The sequence below is a fragment of the Paramisgurnus dabryanus genome, chromosome 20, assembly GCF_030506205.2.
Source record: "Paramisgurnus dabryanus chromosome 20, PD_genome_1.1, whole genome shotgun sequence".
Lineage (NCBI taxonomy): Eukaryota > Metazoa > Chordata > Actinopteri > Cypriniformes > Cobitidae > Paramisgurnus > Paramisgurnus dabryanus.
In genome coordinates this window covers 20717042-20738113 of record NC_133356.1, presented here as the reverse complement: position 1 = coordinate 20738113, position 21072 = coordinate 20717042, and the positions used below count along the sequence as shown (strand labels likewise).

The 21072-nt window shown below is 35.2% G+C and overlaps 2 protein-coding genes across 3 annotated transcripts in view; both read left to right on the top strand.

Moving 5' to 3' along the window:
* The window catches only part of LOC135787170 (lysophosphatidylserine lipase ABHD12-like), a 48909-nt gene extending 44820 nt beyond the window's left edge, over positions 1–4089 (top strand). Inside the window, exons 4-13 of one of the 2 annotated variants that reach the window (XM_065296970.2) lie at positions 136–255; positions 674–707; positions 812–857; positions 973–1102; positions 1200–1237; positions 1649–1737; positions 2103–2185; positions 2338–2416; positions 2491–2615; positions 2833–4089. In XM_065296970.2, coding sequence (XP_065153042.1) covers positions 136–255; positions 674–707; positions 812–857; positions 973–1102; positions 1200–1237; positions 1649–1737; positions 2103–2185; positions 2338–2416; positions 2491–2615; positions 2833–2860 — 772 coding nt within the window. In that variant the 3' untranslated portion in view covers positions 2861–4089. The remainder of the gene's footprint in view (positions 1–135; positions 256–673; positions 708–811; positions 858–972; positions 1103–1199; positions 1238–1648; positions 1738–2102; positions 2186–2337; positions 2417–2490; positions 2616–2832) is intronic. The other variant, XM_065296969.2, reaches the window with a different exon arrangement.
* Positions 4090–4331: 242 nt separating this feature from the next.
* Positions 4332–20897, top strand: LOC135787168 (transmembrane 9 superfamily member 3). The gene is made up of 15 exons (XM_065296965.2): positions 4332–4557; positions 9484–9679; positions 9894–10016; positions 10338–10498; positions 10755–10832; positions 12623–12754; positions 13373–13539; positions 14414–14508; positions 14819–14949; positions 15225–15364; positions 15952–16020; positions 16109–16255; positions 17519–17602; positions 17853–17929; positions 19149–20897. Exons 1-15 carry the CDS (start codon positions 4468–4470, stop codon positions 19214–19216), a joined length of 1758 nt encoding a protein of 585 aa, XP_065153037.1. The 5' UTR covers positions 4332–4467; the 3' UTR covers positions 19217–20897.
* Positions 20898–21072: the final 175 nt, after the last annotated feature.

Here is a 21072-nt window from a genome sequence, read left to right as displayed (position 1 = left end):
ACCAGGTACACACACACAAACACACACACACACACACACTCAACTTTAAATGTAATCGCAAAACTGTTAAGGTTTTTCATTAACATATTATGTTTTCCTTCTTTTACAATGTCCTTGCATTACAACATCTTCCAGGTTTACAGTACCTAAACATAAATGGAAGGAGTCACAGGGGAAAGATCTACGCTGGTATGAGAAAGCTCTGGGAGATGGATCACCCGTTTTTATTTACCTCCATGGCAATGCAGGCAACAGGCAGGAAACCAAGTTTTAAATATCTTAATATTATAAAACATAAGAGAGCACATTAATATTTTGATTTTTATTCTTTATTTTTTTGAAAGATCTGTATTAATGCATTTGAGTGGCTAATTAACCTTTGCTCAGGTTTTCTGTGATAAGTGGTCATTGACTATTTATTTAACTTAACACTGCATTACACTTTGCCTTAGTAAATACTGGGAGGGGCATTCAGTCGCTTTGCTTCACTGTTGAATCCAATGTCATTGTTCAGTTGGGTCCCAATGAAGTTTACCACATTGATTTTGCTAATACATCACTGTTTTGTGAATTGTACTGTTTAAATATGTTGCAGAGTGTTTTATGATTTGTTCCCATTTAACATGACTATTTGATGACTGTTTGTTTTTATTTGTTTACCTTCAATAAACAGAGCTTTCCCTCCTCATCGAATTGGAGTTGCCCATGTAAGCAACTTTGGTGATTTTATCACTTTATCAGTTGTTTTTATGGTGAACAATTAATTTTAAGCATAAATATGCTAATGCCTGGAAATATCTTGACCATACAGATCTTGAGTAATGCTGGATATCACGTCCTAGTATTAGATTACAGAGGTGGGTTGAAATTTTGTCCCTTCAGTGTATACAATACAATGACTGGACCACATTTCAGACTTGACCTTAATGTCTTTATTTTCAATATTTTTTCAACTAAAATAATAAAACGTAGGTTTTGGGGATTCTACCGGTGAACCCACAGAGGCTGGTCTGACTACAGATACCATACACTTGTACAACTGGGTTAAGGCACGCAGCGGAAACAGTCTGGTCTGTGTTTGGGGTCACTCACTTGGTACTGGGTGTGTATAATATTTTTATTCATTCCCTGTGTTAACAACAAATGCATTAGAAAAATTTATAAAACCTGTAACTGAACTATGTTTCTCTTTTTAATAGTGTTTCAACAAACACTGCAGTGAAATTACTTGAGCAAGGTAATAATTTACTGATTTCTCTTCCAGACCATATATGTGTTACTGGGTTGTTATTTTGTGCCATTAATAATAATACAATATTAACCCAATTTGTGTATTTGTCACATACAGTTATACACAGGATACAACCTGTAGTGAAATATTGTGAGGGGGCACAGTGGCTCAGGTGGTAGCACTGTTGCCTCACAGCAAGAAGGTTGCAAGTTAGGCAAATTGGACATGCCAAATTGTCCCTCCCCAACTTATGTCTGAATTTACTTATGTGAATAAACTTGTTTATGGATTAACTGGTTCTCGTCATGAATATAGCCATAGATGCTGGAATGGCATAAAGAAAGAAATATTGTTAAACTGTACAACGTAAATTTCTTAAAATTTATGCCCTATTTATAACTGTAAATGTCTTCTCAGGAAAAAATTTTGATGGAATAATACTTGAGGGAGCATTTTCTAATGTAATAGGAGCTAATGCGGGAAAACTTCCACACCCCTTTACTTGGGTAAGTAATGTTTTGTGGCCAGCTGCATAAACTAGGGCTACTAGATTCCGAAAAAAAAAAATTCCTGGTTCTGGAAGTGAAGTAGTCTTCAGTCTGCTGTTTTTTTTTTATTCTATTTTTGATTGAAGGAACATGTAGATTGTAGGATCATAGTATTTGGATAATCATTTTCATATGTATGATATAAGTATTATGAATTCAGAGGGTCGTGATTCGATGCATCTTTTCTCTAATGCATTTTTAATAAAAACGACCTTTATATAAATGTATATTTACAAGAACAAACTACACATGATCATTATTGTGTGTTGTATACAATCGTCTTGTAAATCTCATTTATGCTCTTCTTTTTCCTCTTTATCCAGTTTTATTGGAGGTTCCCATACATTCAGTACTTTCTTTTCAATCCATTAAAAAACAACATTTGGAACTTTCCAACTCATGAGAAGTATGTGACAACAGATCATTATTTTACTAACAAAATATTAGGATAATTCAACTAATAAGATAATTTAAGAAATTTGATTGTAATAGTAGCCTATGTAAATTGTACACTTTCATTTTTATTTCTTTTATGCTGTGTTTCTGTTTTTTTGATAGTTTGGAAAAAATCAGAACCCCCGTTATGATTCTTCATGCTGAAGACGACCCATTAGCACCCTTTGCAGTGGCCCAAGAGGTTTGTGTGTAACTTGTAACTAAGTTTAAAAACTTTTCATACATTTTTGTTTGAAATAATATTTTCTTGTTTAGTTGTACAGAATAGCAAAAAATGCCCAGAACTCTGAGAAACGAGTGAAGTTGATACCATTTGAGGCATCACTTGGATATGTACACAATCAGCTCTATAGAGATTCTCGTTTGCCTGATATAATAAGGTAATATCACCTCCTGAAAAATGTTTGAATACACACAGCTGGAAAAAAACATAATACATAACAACATAACATCCGTAGCAAGTATAGTGTATTACCTAATGCAAATTTACAATTCAGCTGCTTAATTTAAATTTGAAAATAAGCAATACATTCTGTTATTAATTTTTATGTGTTAAATATATTGACACATGACAGCTTTCTACATTTTTTGTTACAGGGAGTTTGTACAGTCACTGGAGGTATGATACAGACATATGATCCATGATGAGCAGTTTTATCAGAGCTGCCCTGAACTGCAGCTGTAACTAAAAATTTACAGTTGTTTAACGTGCTTATACAGCTTAATCTGTAACATCTTGTCATCTGATCACCCTGTCATAGGGGCATTTTTTTATTGTACTAATATTATTTATCAATAATTCATTTGTGAAGTTAAACCTTTTAATTTTTAAACATTGAACAAAATCAGTTTTTACCCAGTTTATAGAATTTTGCACTGCAGGGTTAACAAACAATAATTTAATTAAAGTGTTAACATTGAATAATGTAGATGCCTAAGAGAAATATTATTTTATATTTTACTGTATGTTGTATAATGAGTATTATAATGAGTATAAAATTGTTAGTGTTATTCTGTATAATAGAATGCAATAATAGAATCGCACTGTTTTGCTGCAGAAAGAAAGAAAGAAAGAAAGAAAGAAAGAAAGAAAGAAAGAAAGAAAGAAAGAGAAAGAAAGAAATTTAATGACAGTACAAAACCTTTGATTTTTTGGAAATGCACTAATAGCTGGGTTGCTCCCACACATGCATTTATTCTGAATCATTACATTCACTTTGCAATAAACATTCATGGACTCAATCAAATAAGTGTGTAACTTTAATACTAGGCAAGCACAGAGAGACAGAGAGTGGGATTTGCAATAAACGAACTGACTCTGCCATACAGTACACATAATAATATTTAAATATGCACATAAAATATTGTTAAGGCATTATATAAGCTGTATATATGTTGAGAAGAAATTCACTTGCTCTTCACACACATCACATGTGTTCTCGATGTATGCAAATAGTTTGCATGGAATTTTTTTCAGTATTCAGATTTTGGCCAATATGCAAAACTAACCTCTCCATTTCACAAGAAGAACCACACTATGTAAAATACACACATAACCTTGGTGTTATTTAGTGTCTCAGGTCTACAGTCATTTTGAAGTGTTATGTTTTAGATCAGCACCAACGTTTGCAGCACCATAACCATTTTTTTAAATAATTTGACAGCTATCTGAATTTAATCCCACAGCTACTTGTAATTATGCCACGTTGTTTTTTTTGCTTTATTTTAATTTGTTTATTTTCAATATGTAAACCAATAAATTATTGAATTAAATGAACAGTTCTTGATTAAAATAACACTGGTGTTTAATTAATAAAATAAACAAGCGTAAATAAACAATCCGTGTACTGATTATTTGTCGTAACTTCTCTATGGCCGACATAATGCATCATTATTTTCAAAGACCAGTCAAGCTACGTAATTCAGATCCTGTTAAAGCAGCTCGTCTTGTGTTTGCGCTCAGATGACGTGGCCACGGATGGTGAAGCGCTGTGAGCGAAGCGGTAACTCAACGCTAACTCAACGCTCTCTTCAACGATAGGCCCGAGTCACCCACGTGATCACTGACCACCTATCAGAACCAAACGCGCTGATCACTCGCTAACCAGTTTTACGACAAACTCCTATGTGAGCATCTCGAGACAACCACTGTCACGGAACCAGGAAGAAGGAAGGTGGGATAGCCCCCCAAAAGATACCGTCTCAAATCAGTCGGAGAACTTTTAGGAAATAATGGGGCTCTTCAGGTGGAAGATCGCATCGGTTGTCTTGACGACTGTTTTGAGTTTATTAACAGTTCGAGCGGATGAACACGAGCACAAGGTACGAGAAATTGCGGGCCTCAGTGTTCAGTTTGTGTATCGCCTTCAAAGACGATTAATATCGGACTGGTTGTATGTGCATAACAGTAAACGTCAGATGCGAGGGGGAAAACACTCACGAATGTAGGAATTAATTGTCCTTAGTGTGTAGTAGAAATCACTATTTACGAGCTCAAAAACGAACTAGCTTTAGCATTAACTGACTAGCTTACCATTGGCTATCCTGTTACATGTTGTGCAAACAGCACGACCGTGCTTACAATCTTACATATCGACCAGTAATGATGCATTACATGTGTAATACTATTCGTGTTGTAAACTGTCGATGTGTTTTGGGGTTTACTTTTGTTTATGTGCGAAATTTCTCAGGAGGTTCGGCTAACCGTCGTTAGCTAATATGTCCGTCTCTGCACAGTACACACATATCCGGTTCGTCCAGGGTTTTATGTCGCTATGCGATAATTCTGCTCATAACAACGTTTGGTTTTTATGTAAGGTGTGCAGTGTGTCCAAATCTGACGGGAGAATTCCAACAAACATTTAATAAACACATTTGTTAACTCCTCATGGGCTGCACACCGTGTTTTTATGACATGAAGATGGCAGCAAAATGAATTAACTTGCCAGATATTGGTACGTTTCATTGTTACAGTTTGGTATGATAGCTTTTGCAGTGTCATCTAAACAAGGGTTTTTTACACTGGGGTCCGGGGATCCCCAGGGGTGCCCAGAAATGTTTAAGAGTAAAAATTGTGAAAAGTATGTGTAGCTAATTATTTAAGTTTGTAAACAATTTGCTGTTTTTAATATCACAATTTATAGAATAGAGTTTATTTTTTTCTTTATAAAAATATGGATATATATATATTTGGAAAGGGGTCACTCACTAACGGTTCATCATATGTTGGGGTCCCTCCCTGCCATCAAAAAGTTTGAATACTCTTAATATAAACTGCTAGACTACTCTTAATGGAACAAGGTTTAAATCTTTAATTGTACATTTGTTCACCTTGTTATGTAATGAAATAATCAGTCACACTGAGGTTAACAAGTCTGCCTTACTTGCAGGTGTCAAATCTCAGAGATCTAGGGATTGTGAATGTTCTCTTTATTGTAAGGTACCATGGTAAAATACATTGGACAAAGAGGGAGTTTGTAGCATGGTTAAAAATAGATTGATGTCTACTGATCCTTTTGTCATGTTTATTTTTTTTAAATAATATAGTCCAGTACATCCAGTATGTGTGGATCAGGGCATTAATCACTCATTTCCTTTTAACCAAAAATCTCTTGATACTGTCTGTGTTGAATTCCAGTGTTTGGAATGATGAATGTCAAGTGTTGCGTAATAACTTACACGTCAACTTCGTCAATGCCTTCTTTTGACATCATTACTGCACGCTCCCTTTATTTGCTTTTAGATACATGTAGTAGTGTAACTTTACCTGATTTACAGGATCACGCCCTCTCTATTTCTTTGAATTTAGAAAAGTATTGTTTCCAGCACAAGGCAGCATGTCTTTGTGTCTCTGATAGCCTACATTGGATGTATCCATTGAATCTTAACATAATGTTATGTGGTATTAAAGATAAATGTAATTATATTTAATAACCTGATCAATGACTAGGGTGACTATGGGTCTGATCTGTCTCAAGGGGTCTGATCCCCCATTGCAAATTATTTGCTGTTTGTTTTTGGGAAACTGGTTGGTGAAAAGGTGGTGAAGGAGTCTAGTCAGTTTTGTTTGGGCCTCTGACCTCTCTTATCTCTCTCTAAATTTTTTCAGTTTTCAGGTTTTGATTTATCAGTGCATTAAACCGTAATAAAACCCTTCATAGACAAACTAAGCTGAAAAGCGTTTCTGTAAACTGTAAGTATATGGCAGGGAAACATTTTTTAATGTAGTTTATTGATCAATAATATTATGATTACAGTGAAGGGCAATATTTAACAATAATGATTTTTAAAAAATCTTGCAGCCCTATGTATATAGTGCCTATTTATAACATCTGATAAAAGATTTTTGTTATATTTACATTTTCAGCTAGATTTTTTAAGACCTAATAAACTTTACCGCAGTCAAATAGGAAAGGTAACAGCAAACTAGAATAAAATCTATGAATATATTGAACCAAGATTCATTAAAAATCGAGAATCAATTATTTTGAATCCATTCGTGGCCATGAATCAACTTGAATTGTATGGCCTTAAACAACTTCTACCCCAACAAAGAATGCTTGTCTTGTTTGTTGTGCGGCAGAAATGTAAGATTGATGGTTTCACATGCTGTGCACTGGTTTTGATATATCTGCAAACAGATTTTTTTTTTTAAATGAATTTCAAAGTTGGTTTGGTAGTAACTTAGCATCCTACCATGTTACCATGGTTAAGCTTATACTTATTATGTTCCTGGTTACTTTAATAGTCACAGGTTACAGACTTATCCACATTTTAAGGCTGGAATACATCTACATGAATTTTGCTTTTGCAGTCTGGACATCTGGACATTGTTGCCAAAAGTCTGCACCAGCATTCAATGTTTAACACAGTATTGCTTGCTTATGATTACACAGATTTTTTAGCTTCAGTGTATGATTACATCCAGTCAGATGTTATAACAATTTAAACGCCTCTTTAAAATGGTAGATTCTGATTGGCCTGTCGCGACATTCTAAGGTTTGTTTCTTTTCAGATAACTACCGTTTAAAACTAATAACACATGGTAACACGGATGGTGCTAGTCATTTTGACAGGTAGTGTTTATTAATTAGACAAAATTAAATATAAATATGTCTTTTATTAACATATCTGGCATTATATTTACAAATGAGTAAACCAAATAATGTATTCGTGATTTTGAACATCTTATCTTAAAACTGAAAGTAAACATGTTATTTCTCACTGAAGGTCTCTATTAGTCAAAAATGAGCAAAAATTGTAAAATACATTTTTAATGCTCCCTACCTTACTAAATGTTTAAATAGCCATGTTGTAATGGGTAAATAACATCTTATCACACTTAAAGGGCTTATTTCTCTGATAACAACCTGCTGCCTATACAGTATCCCTTATACATTTTGAGCCTATTTTAGAACCAGTATTGTAATTTTTGACTTTCTTAGTAATTTGTACTGAACACCTCAGAATGTGCTTGGCTCATTTAATCTTTTGTGACTCGATAAATGGATTTTGCGCTCTCCCCATCCATGTTTATTTCATCTGTCATGAGACACACATTTCTATGTGAGTTTGTTGTGTTCGGAATGATGTGGAAGTCTGCTTGTGTGTGATCCGATTCCTTAGTTTAGTTTATGATGGCTAGTTTTTCCTCTGTAACCAAAGTTGGCAAGTATGTATAGCCCAGTGTATTCAAATCGGTTCAGATTATAAAAATAATGTACACTGTTAAAAAAGGGTCAAAATATGAACCCCAACTGTCCCCAGTTCCCTTACGTACTAATATGTACTACTATACTAATATAAAAGGTCCTAATATGTATCAGGAACAGATAAGTATACATTTGGTACCAGTAATTATTTATTAGGTACTAATATTAACTCTTTGATACCCCAATCCACCAGGAATTTGTTTCAAGTCACACAAATATTAAAATCACCTCTTAACAGAAGAAAAATTAAAGGTGCCACAGAATGCTTTAAAATAATATATTCAGTTGTTGCTTATATTTGCTTAGAAGGTATGTACCTTTAATAAGTGCAAAAATTATAAAGTTATGTTTTTACATATCCATTTACAACCTTAAGATTTGTCCTTTGAAGGAAATGGTCTGTTTTTAATTTGCCCTATTTGGAAGGGTCATGAATAATAATGTTGAGCTTTGCTCTGATTGCTCTGAGGCTCATGCCAGTAGCTCACATCAGTAAACAGACTGTTTGAGCCTGTATCAAACAAAAATACAGATTTTAAGGAATAACTTATTGTTTGGAGATTTTTTTTTCAGGATGGACCTGCAAAATGTAACTGTAAAGTCAATAGTTCAAAACCACTAGCTTATAGCATTAATTAGCATGTAGTGCTAACTCAGCAGTCACAATTTTTTATAGCATTTTAACAGCTTTGTAATTAATTTGTCTAATTCAATGTTGGGGCGTACATCCTGACTGTGACATTCTGTGTTATGTTGAGATTGTATTAATATCATATCATATTGAATTGTATTGTATTGTATTATAATATTTTAAGTCTGAGCACAAGTTTAATACTTTTAGTACAACAAAATGTGTAAGTATTTGCAAACATAGCATTTTCACATAACTTTAGCATTTTCTTTATCTATTGGTGTAACTAATCACTGTAGTTGGTTGCCTTAGTATAATAACAATCCAGGTAAGAAAATGAAGCAAAGATGAAAAGACGGCATTCTGTAGGAGCATAGCCCTGGTATGTCTCCTTCTTGGTTAATGTATTTTATTGCACAACAACTCACTATTCAGTATGTAGGCTAAATAAAAAATACTTGCTTCTTAACCAGTGGTCAATGGCAGATAGTGCTCTCTTGCCCTCCAGCGGGGTGTTCCCCTACATACGTAAAGTGACATGAAAACTTTCAATATGCACCTATGAGATATTATAAATATGAACCATTTTGGTGCAAACGAGTACATTTTTGAAAAGGTTCAGCAGCAATAGTTGTTTCAAAACTTTATGTTTTAAGTGTCATCTTTAAAGATTAAGAGCATTACAGAAAGAGAGAGATTGTGATATATTTTTTTGGCCATTTTTCCCTTTATTTGATAGACACAGTAGGAGAGGACAGTAAACTACAGGGTCGAGAGAGGGGTATGGAATCGAACTCTGGTCGCCAAAGAAGCACCTATGTGCTACATGTCGCAGCACTGTCCACTACACAATCGGAAAGATTGTGATATTTAAAACAATTGTTGACTGGTCTCTTTCTTTTGCAGTACGAAGATAAAGAGGAGGTGGTTCTATGGATGAATACTGTGGGCCCTTATCACAACAGACAAGAGACTTATAAATACTTCTCTCTACCATTCTGTGTGGGTACGAAGAAAACTATCAGCCATTATCATGAGACATTAGGAGAAGCACTGCAGGGGGTAGAATTGGAGTTCAGCGGTCTGGACATTAGATTTAAAGGTATGACTGTATGTAACAAACATGTTCACCTTTTCAATTTGACCTGATCAAGGTTTACTGAATGGAAGTGATTTCATGAAACAGGCAACTATGAAAATGACTAACTTATGGTCGGAGGACACTCAAATGTTGAATGGCTAATAACCATAATCTAATTAATTATTTTTATTCTATAAATTTTTTAGTAATTGCAAAACGGATTTCTCTTTTGCAGATGAGGTGTTGCAGGGAACATATTGTGATATTGACCTGGACAAAGCTAAAAAAGATGCGTTTGTCTATGCCATCAAGAACCACTACTGGTACCAAATGTATATAGATGACCTTCCCATCTGGGGTGAGTAGAAATAAACCAGGAAGCTAAAGTGATTGGTCAGGAAGCTCTCCTCAAAGTGTCCTAAATGTATGTATTATTGCGCATATTTTCTGAAAAAATAACTACCTTTCACCCTGATATGCATGATAGTTTAATGGTTGACAGCCGTTGAGATAATTGAAATGTGATGCCAGCAAGGTTTATAATAGGTACAGTAAAGTAGGGCACTACTTGATTTCCATTTTGATTATCCATAAAAAAATGTTGTTGAGTGTTTTCTTTCATTCTTGCTTTTTTGTGGATTACTGTAAACTAAAACATCTTTCTATAACATTATTTAAGGAATTGTTGGTGAAGCTGATGAGAATGGGGATGACTATTATCTCTGGACTTACAAAAAGCTAGAAATCGGATACAATGAGAATAGGATCGTGGATGTTAACCTGACCAGCGAGGGGAAAGTCAAGCTTGTTCCAAACACAAGAATTAGCATGTCTTACTCTGTGAGTGATTCTTAAAAACTTACGAAATTTACTAAATAGTCATTTGACTATTAAATGTGATTTTTATTTGTTTAGTTTTCCAATTTGCTTAGCATTGATACATTGCCCTTAAAAAAAAAAAAACGTATTGTATATAAAGTTTATTGTTGTCATGTAATAATGGCCTCTGGACTACTTTACATGTATTATATTTCTGTTCGTCTGGATTTCATTTGTTGGCTTTCTTTGACTCTAATCTTTTTGGTTTTTCTCACAGGTTAAATGGAAAAAATCTGATGTGAAATTTGAGGATAGATTTGACAAATACCTTGATCCATCTTTCTTTCAACACAGAGTAAGTAATGCACATTAACTCCTACTTAGAGGTCGACCGATTTATCGGCCGGACGATTAATTGGCCGATTTTTGGCATATTTTAAAAATCGTCTTTGGCCGATTTTGCTGCAAAATTAGGCCGATTAATAGGCAGGCGCATCTGCGGGCACCTAAGCGTTGTTGTAGAACTCGTGACGCTGCCTCTTGCTGCAAGCAGATCGCTCCCGTGTGTGTGCAGCCGTGCCTTGTTCACAAACAGCTTTAGTAAACGATGGCGGGATCGCGCAAATTAAGCAGCCAGTTCAACAGCGCGACGGGCTTATGTCTCGCGGTGCACTGTCCGTGCAAAGATTAGGCTCATTTCATGTGATTAATGAGTGATGATGATTTTTGTTTGCGTGACAGAGAGAGCAGAGCCGCGCGCACACGCTTTCTGTCTTTACACTGTCTCCCTGCTTTTATTACTCAAAACAAAACTGACTCGATGGCGAAAGGTCGGAAGACCAAATCATATCCACAGAGGAAATGTTTTTCGTGTTGTAACAGTAACACTTTGTTTACAGTTTTGCGCTGCTCAGCCTGGATTAGATCACAATGCGTCCGATTCGCGGACTGACTCCTTTGAACGGATTCGTTTGAATGAACGGTTGAAACAACAGATCTGTCCCAACACTAAACTCACAAGATGTCACTGTCCGCACAATCAGTCACTTATAGCGCCTCAGAAATGAGAATGTAAATGTGTTTAGAAAGATTAGCCCTAAATAACAGTCTCAACTAAAAATCATAGACATTTACTATGTTAACTTTATGATGAATAAATAATTTATCAGGTCTAACAAATAAGGATTTTATCCTACAAAGCAATAAAAGCCATGGTAAAAAACTGATCAAAGATGATGACAGAAGAGTGTCAGTTAATATCTGTGTCTGATAAATGCATGGTGCAGAGGAGGTTGTAAAACTCTTCAGAAAGACAAATCATAATTTTTAAAAAATACTTTGACTTAAAAAGTGACATTTTTACATTTAAAATATCTGCTAATGATGAGAACATTTTGATTATTATGTACATATAGAAAATCGGCCAAACATATCGGCCATCGGCTGCCCTGATTTCTAAATATCGCCACCGGCCAGAGAAAAAGCCATATCGGTCGACCTCTACTCTTAGTCTATATCCTGGTGTAACATGGGGGCTGTTTATAATGGTATTAAGATGCGTTTTTGTCGATGCTAAAGACAGGTGCTAACTTCACCCACTTTCACATCAACTTTCAACCACATTCAGAGATAGTGGAAAACACTTTCGACCAGATTGCTTTTTTGGTGTAAATGCACAGGTGGTCGAATGTGTTCGAGCAGACATAAAAAAGCGTTTACTCTCCACCCATTTATCTAATGTGATGTACCAAGCACAATGTTTTACATGTTTTCTGACTTCTAGCACAAACACACAGTGTACAGCACTAACTTTAGGCTTTCATTGATAAAACCAAAGCGGCTGATCTCCGTGTCTTTCATTAGTTTCATTTTGCGAGCATGTGAAAGTTGCACAAGCTTATTTCATTAATTGTGCTGAAATATCAGAAAAGGCTCTTATATATACATGTACAAAACATTGTGCAGCATCTTGATGTAGCATGTAGATATAAATAGCAGGTGTAAACAGACTTTGTTTCTCTCATCCACCTGATTGACAAAAACACATCTTAATACCAGGTGTAAACAGCCTCATAATGACTCGGGATGAGATGGAAGACAGTTACAACCAGCACACATATTTATAATGTGTTTTGTACCTTACAGATTCACTGGTTCTCAATATTCAACTCCTTTATGATGGTGATTTTCCTGGTGGGTCTTGTTTCAATGATTCTGATGAGGACATTAAGGAAAGACTACGCCAGATACAGCAAAGAAGAGGAAATGGATGACATGGTGAACACTTATATGAGAGAAATATTTTATTAAAAGCTTTATAAGGGACACTCCACTTTTTTTTAAAATAGGCAAATTTTCCAGTTCAATATTTGATTTTTACCGTTTTGGAATCCATTCAGCCGATCTCCGGGTCTGGCGGTACCACTTTTAGCATAGCTTAGCATAATCCATTGATTCTGATTAGACCATTAGCATCACACTAAAAAATAACCAAAGAGTTTTGATATTTTTCCTATTTAAAACTTGGCTCTTCTGTAGTTACATTGTGTACTAAGACAGACAGAAATTTAAAGTTGTGATTTTCTAGGCCGATATGGCTAGGAACTATACTCTCATTCTGGCCTAATAATCAAGGACTTTGCTGCCGTAACATGGCTGCAGCAGGCGCAATGATATTACGCAGTACCTCAAAAATAGTCCCCTGCTATTTAAAGTAACCAGATCGGCTGAATGGATTCCAGAATGGTAAAAATCAAATGTTTCACTCTAGGGGAGCTGGAAAATGAGCCTATTTTTTAAAAAAAGTGGAGTGTCCCTTTAAGAGCTCCATGTTTAAACAAATCATACTTCTCCTATCTTTTATATTTCTTACCTTTTTTAATTTCTTCCATTCAGGATCGTGATCTTGGTGATGAATATGGGTGGAAGCAGGTTCATGGTGATGTGTTCAGGCCATCCAGCCACCCACTGATCTTCTCCTCCCTCATCGGCTCTGGATGTCAGATCTTCTCTGTTTCTTTTATAGTTATTGTTTTGGCAATGATTGAAGACTTGTATACAGAGTGAGTTAGTCCTCTTACTAACAGCACAATGCTCAACTATTTGCACTAACTTGAGATATAATTAGCTGCTATGGGGCACAAAAAATTATTTAATGACGATTAGCTATTTGTTTGGATATTTATGCAACCCTGGGGCCGGTTGCCATTGTCGTAAGACTAGTCTGGACGTAAAATGTGCTTTATGTCCGACGTAGAATTTACACCTGTTGCACCATCTAGGCGTAGCGCACGTATGAAATTAAATCTTACGTCTAGTCAAGGGTAGGCGTAAGTATAAAGTTTTGATTTTTTTCTATGACAAAAATAGAAATAATGAAATGTGACGAGACATTGGCGCATCTAATGCACAGGATACGTGAGCAGTGTGCTTTCATGCAATGTAAAGTAAGAGACCGCACCAATATATGATATAATAAAAAACCATATATATTTACAAAGGCACAGTGAAGAACTTATTAAAAGCTTTCAGTAAATTTCATTAAGAAGTTGGTACAGATTGTGCAACAGGCATAAATATTTTTCACAACGTCGGACGTAGCTAAGCCCGACGTAGGCTTACACCCATCTTTTTACGTCTGGTTGGTGCAGCCGGCCCCTGATCTGAAAGAAAAAAGTCGATCTACATTGTGATTTACTCTAGAAGGTAGTTTGAATATACTCTTGAGCGGCAGCTTGTAGTTGCGATACATTTATGTAAACATTTATTTATTGAAAGACATTTATTGCAATCATATCTAGGATACACCAGTAAATGTACCCATGATCATAATAGTGATATGCTCTATCAATTGAGCTACAGGAACAATGATTCAGACAAATGCTTCCTATTTATGTTAATAACCTTGTTCATAAAATTTTATGTTTGCCTTTGCAGAAGAGGCTCCATGCTTAGTACAGCCATATTTGTTTATGCTGCTACATCCCCAGTCAACGGCTACTTTGGCGGAAGTCTGTATGCAAAACAAGGAGGTGTGCAATATACACTATATATAGTGTCAGTAATATACACTGCCATTCAAAACCTTTAAAACTGAAATGTTACTTGTTATCTTTTAATTTAAACAAGTGGGTTTAAATCTTTAAAGTTACTTTTGTAGACCAAAATATAATTGTGCCATCATTGTAATTTCTTGCATTAGAAAACTAAAATTGAATTCTTCAAAATTAGAATGGATAAAGGAAGTGGATAACTTATTTTAGCTTAAAGTATTGTAGGAGCAGCATGATGTATATATGACCACAGCAAAGTGATGATAATTTTCATTATATAATTCTGAAGGCAGGAGATGGATAAAACAGATGTTTATTGGAGCTTTTCTGATTCCTGCCATGGTGTGTGGCACAGCGTTCTTCATCAATTTCATTGCCATTTATTACCATGCATCCAGAGCCATCCCATTCGGCACCATGGTAAGATTTTCATCTGTCCTCTTTTTAATGAAGTTTGTAGAGATGGCTGTTTTAAACTATTACTCGTATCAGCTGCTTAGTGTAGGAAAAAGCACTCACTATATGTTATTATATGACTATTGAACTTTGTTTTAGGCACATTAATGTCATTTAGTCATAAATCATTTTTAAAATTACAAATGAACTTCACAGTAGGCAGTCCTAAAACACTAACTGCACCTTTTGGAAGAAAATTTGCGCATATTTAAATATCATGGATGATTTTTCTTGGTTAGGTTGCAGTCTGCTGCATCTGTTTCTTTGTAATTCTGCCACTAAACCTGGTGGGGACAATCCTGGGCAGGAACCTGTCTGGCCAGCCCAACTTTCCCTGCAGGGTCAACGCTGTACCCAGGCCCATACCTGAAAAGAAATGGTAATTTCATCAACCATGCTTCATCGTGCTTTGGTTTTCTTGTAGTTGCCTTTAAATGTTTCATTGTGTTTTCTGTGATTATGTAATGTTTTAAAGCTCACATAACACGCACTGTTTCGACTTATGTTAATCTAAACATGAGGTGGACCGGTTTTATGTTACTAGGCAATCACCGAGTCAGCTTTCCTGTCAGTCAAATATTGAAGCTTTTGGCTTTGAAACTTTGGTTTGCTGTTAACTGTCATATTAGCAGAAACTTTAAAAAGATGGCACTTGCTCTGATCTTGATCGTGGGTGAGAGGTGCACAAACACGCAGTATACATTGTGTGAGTGCAGAATCTGGTTATTCAAAGCAACTAAACTACTGTCACCACCACAACATAAGGCCCATCTTTCCCGTCATTCAATTTAACAATGGAAAAACGTGAATGATTGTCACATTTCGAGTATAGGTTATTATTACCATAATTGAGAAAAATGTCACAATTTCACTTTCCATGCAGCATCACTTTTTTCTTCTTGACATTAATCTAAAACAGATAAAATGACACATCATTAACCATTTTTTTGTGTGTGTCTTTTGCAGGTTTATGGAACCAGCTGTTATTGTGTGTCTGGGTGGCATCCTTCCATTCGGATCAATATTTATTGAGATGTAAGTTTGCACACTATTTATGTATTTAGATCCACAATCATTATCTAATATCTATCAGATAAAATAACCCTTTCACTTTCTACTTTAGGTACTTCATTTTTACATCTTTCTGGGCCTATAAGATTTACTATGTTTATGGATTCATGATGCTGGTACTGGTGATCTTGTGCATAGTGACGGTCTGTGTTACCATCGTCTGTACATACTTCCTACTCAACGCTGAAGACTACAGATGGTAAGGAGCAATCCGTCAATGTTGTTTGCATTACTTTTTAAAGCAGAACTTCACCCTAAATCAACATAATGCTCCAACACTATATTTCATCACGTTTATGTAGTTGATTGTGCTGCCATCAAATGTACTAACTCCATATAAAAAAATTAAAGCTTTTAACTGCTACAGTCGACACATCAAATCACCAAAGAAAAATGGACGACTACCATACATATTCTGAACGTTCTTGATGCGGGCGGGTCTTGAGGCGAGATGATTGACAGTAGATGATATCGTTGTTTGATTGAAAGGATGAGCTAATATTAGCTTGCTTTGCCCGTGTTCATAATAATAACATGATAATAACTTTCTACATAGAATGTTTACTGTAGTTACAGAAAATAAGCAAAAACTAAGCCAAATGATGTTTTAGATATTTTGACCATTTTACATTATTTTACAAAACTGTGCTGAAAAACAGTACTCAAAGTCCTTTTGACAAAAGTGCTGGCTCCATATTCTAATTTTCGAGTAATCTGTTAATGGTGTGTCAACTGAGGGTTGTGTTGAGGTAAACAATAAAAAAACTCCTAGTGGCCTGAATTTGTTGTCCTTACATCCACATACTGCACAGGTTCTAGTCATCTTTTATCAAGGGTTTTGGTGATTTCCCCTTCAGAAACTATAAAATCGGAGTTACTCTTTGGTTGGGTTCGTCTGCTTGATAACTTCAAGTTGACTTGAGTTGATTTGAGAGCAGGTTGAGCGGTAAAAGAAGCTATTACACTTGTTCGCCTTCATGCAGCGCTGCAAGAATCGACAGCTGAATGACGTCAAAGTACCGCGAGAATGATTTGCGAAATCATACGGAGGAGTTTGCTTTTAAATCACTCTCGCAGAACTTTGCCATCTTCCGGCTGTCAGTTCTTGTGGCGCCGCATGAAGTTGAACAAGCCTGAAGGCCGCATCAATCAGTTAATGTTTTGCGCAGTGCATTCTGGTTAAATGAGTCCATCAAAGACCGTTACGAAAATTCCGCTTCAACACACTATCAATCTAATTTATCGAAATTGTGCATTCTTTTTTTTCTCAAGTAAAATGCAAAATATAAATAAATTAACCGTGATAACAGGCTAGAATGTCTAGGGTTCAATTCCGCTTTAAGTGAGAATCTACATCCTCTTCCCAAAGGTAAATTCACTCATTTGAGATCAGACCACAGATGAGTTTAGATGTATTCAAGGAATGTAAATCTGTCATAAAATTAATTTGGTTTTTTTTCAGGCAGTGGACAAGCTTTCTCTCTGCAGCATCAACAGCAGTTTATGTTTACATGTACTCCTTCTACTACTATTTCTTCAAAACAAAGTAAGTTTGTAACTTTTCCTACAGTGGTCATGCTTCAAAAAGTGAAATATAAGTAGTATAAGTTTTTCTGAAACTATATAATAACTTTGTCTGAGGTACACAATGTTTTAAAGCTGTTTGCTTACTTTATTTACTTTTTTATTTAATAACACGTTTTTGCTCTAAATTTATATTCAGTCTCCTGAATTATTGTCTTTTTTGTAGATATTGATCTGATTCCAGTAATAAGCATTGACTCTTGTTTCCTCAGGATGTATGGCTTATTTCAGACGTCATTCTATTTTGGATACATGGCTGTGTTCAGTACTGCTCTGGGTATTATGTGTGGTGAGTAAGAAGACGCTTATATTAATAACATTTTTTAGCAATTTATTAAAAATAGTGCAATAAAGTATATATTTTATATTTAAAAACCATAAAAATGAAAATGTTTTATGCCCAGAATGCTAAAAAAAATAGAGTCAGAAATCTCAACTAGTCACAAACAATGAGTTTTAATCACACTTTTAGTGGTTTTACCAACAAAGGCCTCTAGGTGTCAACGGTTTGCTGCATTCTTTTGTCACAAATTAATAAATTACTGTCACTGCATTATTATTAATGCAAAAAGGTTTTGAAATATGAAAACTACATTAGATCTTTCCAATGATATATAGGTTGTCAAGATTTATAATAGGATATTACAATTATGAATATATAACAAATCATATGTATTCCTTACGGGGTAACTGACATTTAACAAAATGACTGTCACTATGCAATTTTCATCATCAAATGGCTTTGAAATATGAAAACTACATTCTTAGAGCTTTCCAACAATATATAGTTTGTTGAATAATATCAAGTTTATAGGAAATCTAATAACAAAAATATAAAAACACTTTGGCCCACCAGTTGGCTTGTGACTTTTTTGAAAATTACTTGTCCTACATCATTCATTTTCCAAACTGTTGATGAAATATGAAAGCCTCAATCTGAGAGCTTTTTACCTATAAGTTCTGTTTTAGAAATGGGTTCTGTTTCTGTGATGTCATGGCTGATGCCTATACAGAGATCTCATTCAATGAAAGTTCTGCGCATTATGAATATTAATCATCAAACATGGATAAGGAGAGACTGATTATAGATGTTTAAACCAGAAATATATAACATATCCCTCAAGTTGCACAAGGAAAGCCATAAAAAAACAGAGGGATGCATCAGTGTTTGTTTGTTCACTCCTCCGCTTCAGTGTGAGATAGCAAATAACAGAACAAACTCAAACAGAGCAAAATTGGCTTTGATTTGTGATTGACTGTCGCACTATGCCCCTTTATTGCACTCTGCAGACAAATTGCCCATCGCGGGAATCATATTACTCTGCGTCTAGCTAGGACACGGTGTTAGACTAAGAATTTTACTGCATTTTTATGATAATTAACTTATTTCATCATTCACCCCATGAATATCGCATTTTTATATGCTTTTATGTGTTACTTTAGCTCAGGATTGTGTTAGCCTTAAAAATACACAACACTAATTAAAAATCATCTTTTTTTGTCCTTAGGAGCGGTTGGTTACATGGGAACAAGTGCCTTTGTAAGGAAGATCTACACAAATGTGAAAATCGACTGACAGGACGCACTACATTGATGTTGCGGATCAGCCGACACTTCCTCCCGATCGAAGCGGGCACAAAGTCTCCATTTATTTTGCAAGAACAGATTGTGGTATCTTGTACAAAATCTAGTTTTTCATTTTCTCAATGAATTCAAAGTTCAAAACATGATGCGTACACAAGGGTGAAATGAAAGGTAAAATAAACTGGTCTTTTTTTGTTTTTATTTTATTTTATCTGCCTTTTTGTTTTTCCCTCTGGTGGAAATGCAGGCCGTAAATGCAGATAAACGGGGAAAGAAAGTACAACACAGCATTGCTCCTGTTTCTTATAAAGCTATCCCACCCGAGAACCATTGAGCAGATCTTTATTAATGCAATAGTCTAGCTCTCTTCAGTGAAGAGGCCAAAGTGTATTGAGAGCCTTTGTTCTATTCTATATGAATATTGGAGAGCGGGGTCGACGTCCATCCTCTTGCATGTCTGTTTTGTATTACAGAGTTGTACAATGCCATCATTGTATTGTTTTAAACACTTATAAATCACGCCAAAAACATAATGTGGCTTGCAGTTTCAAAATACACAAATATGTTTTTGTTTTGTTTATAAAATAGATAAACCAATGCAATGTGAAGCAGCCAGGTTTTAATTCTACCTTTTAGGGGCATCTGCTTTTTTTGTAGTTCAGATCCATAGACCAGAGTGGGAAAACTTGGCACATTAGATACTGTACAGTTCACTGTCCACAACAGATCATGGTGAGATGGATAATTTAAAACAATGGTTTGGTGGCAGAATGTTTTAATGGGTTGTATGTGATTTTTCTTTTTCCAGTTCAATCTTATGTTATGGTTTGGGTTTGAATGAAGTCTGCTCGAAAAAAACAACAACAACAAAATAATATATGGAGAGGTGGTGACCATGTATATAACTCTAATATTGTAACTGTAGTACTAGGTCCCAAATGTATTTTGGTTATACAGATTTATTAAAGGGTGTTTTTTTTCTTTCATTTATGGAGCGTAAGTTAAAACTTTTTTGTACTTTTTTGGTTTAGATTGGTTGGGTGGCACAGTTACATCTCGCCTGGGTAATGCATGATTTTCTCACCAAATCAAAATTGTTTTTATCATTACTTTTAGTTAACCCCCGGTCACTACCCTTTCATTCAGTACCTTTCATTTGCATCTTGTAGAACAGTCTCAAAAATAAGTGCTTCATTGACTTTGTGCTGCTCATAGAGGAGATAGTCATCAGCTTTTTTATTATGTTATTTTTTTATTTAAAGAGTTAAAAGGCTATTCGTTGTCTTGGCTCTCTCATGCTTATTTTTGTATCCATGATCTGAACCAAAATTGTGAATGTCCGACACAATTGAGACACACTTGCTAAATATCTGCAGACATACTGTATAAAGTGAGGTTATTGTACACTTTACTAGATGTTTTCATGGTCCAGTGCAAAAACACTTGGACCAAGCTGTTGTTTTTTCCTTATGTTTCATTGTGTAAATACAGTATGTAACTAAAAAAGGTTGGAAAGTGGCAAAGCCTTTTTCTAAACCTCATTCCTCCCAGTTTGAAGTTGATTTCTGGTTCTTCATGTCATGTTTCGCGTGAAGTCTAAAAAGACATTTTAAATGCGATTATTAACTTGCTGTAAAAAGGAGAAAAATAAATAAACATTGTTTTTGAGGTTATGTAGGCATGGTTTATACATGATGAAGGCAAGTAAGTTGCCATTATTAAAAATTTCTGCCCATGGACAGCTGTTTTTGAGAATCACACAAAAGTAAATGATTGCACATTTCGGTCAATAGAATAAACAAATGGTTTGACGGCAGCTTCGTCGGTCTCAAACATGTTAAGTGTGTT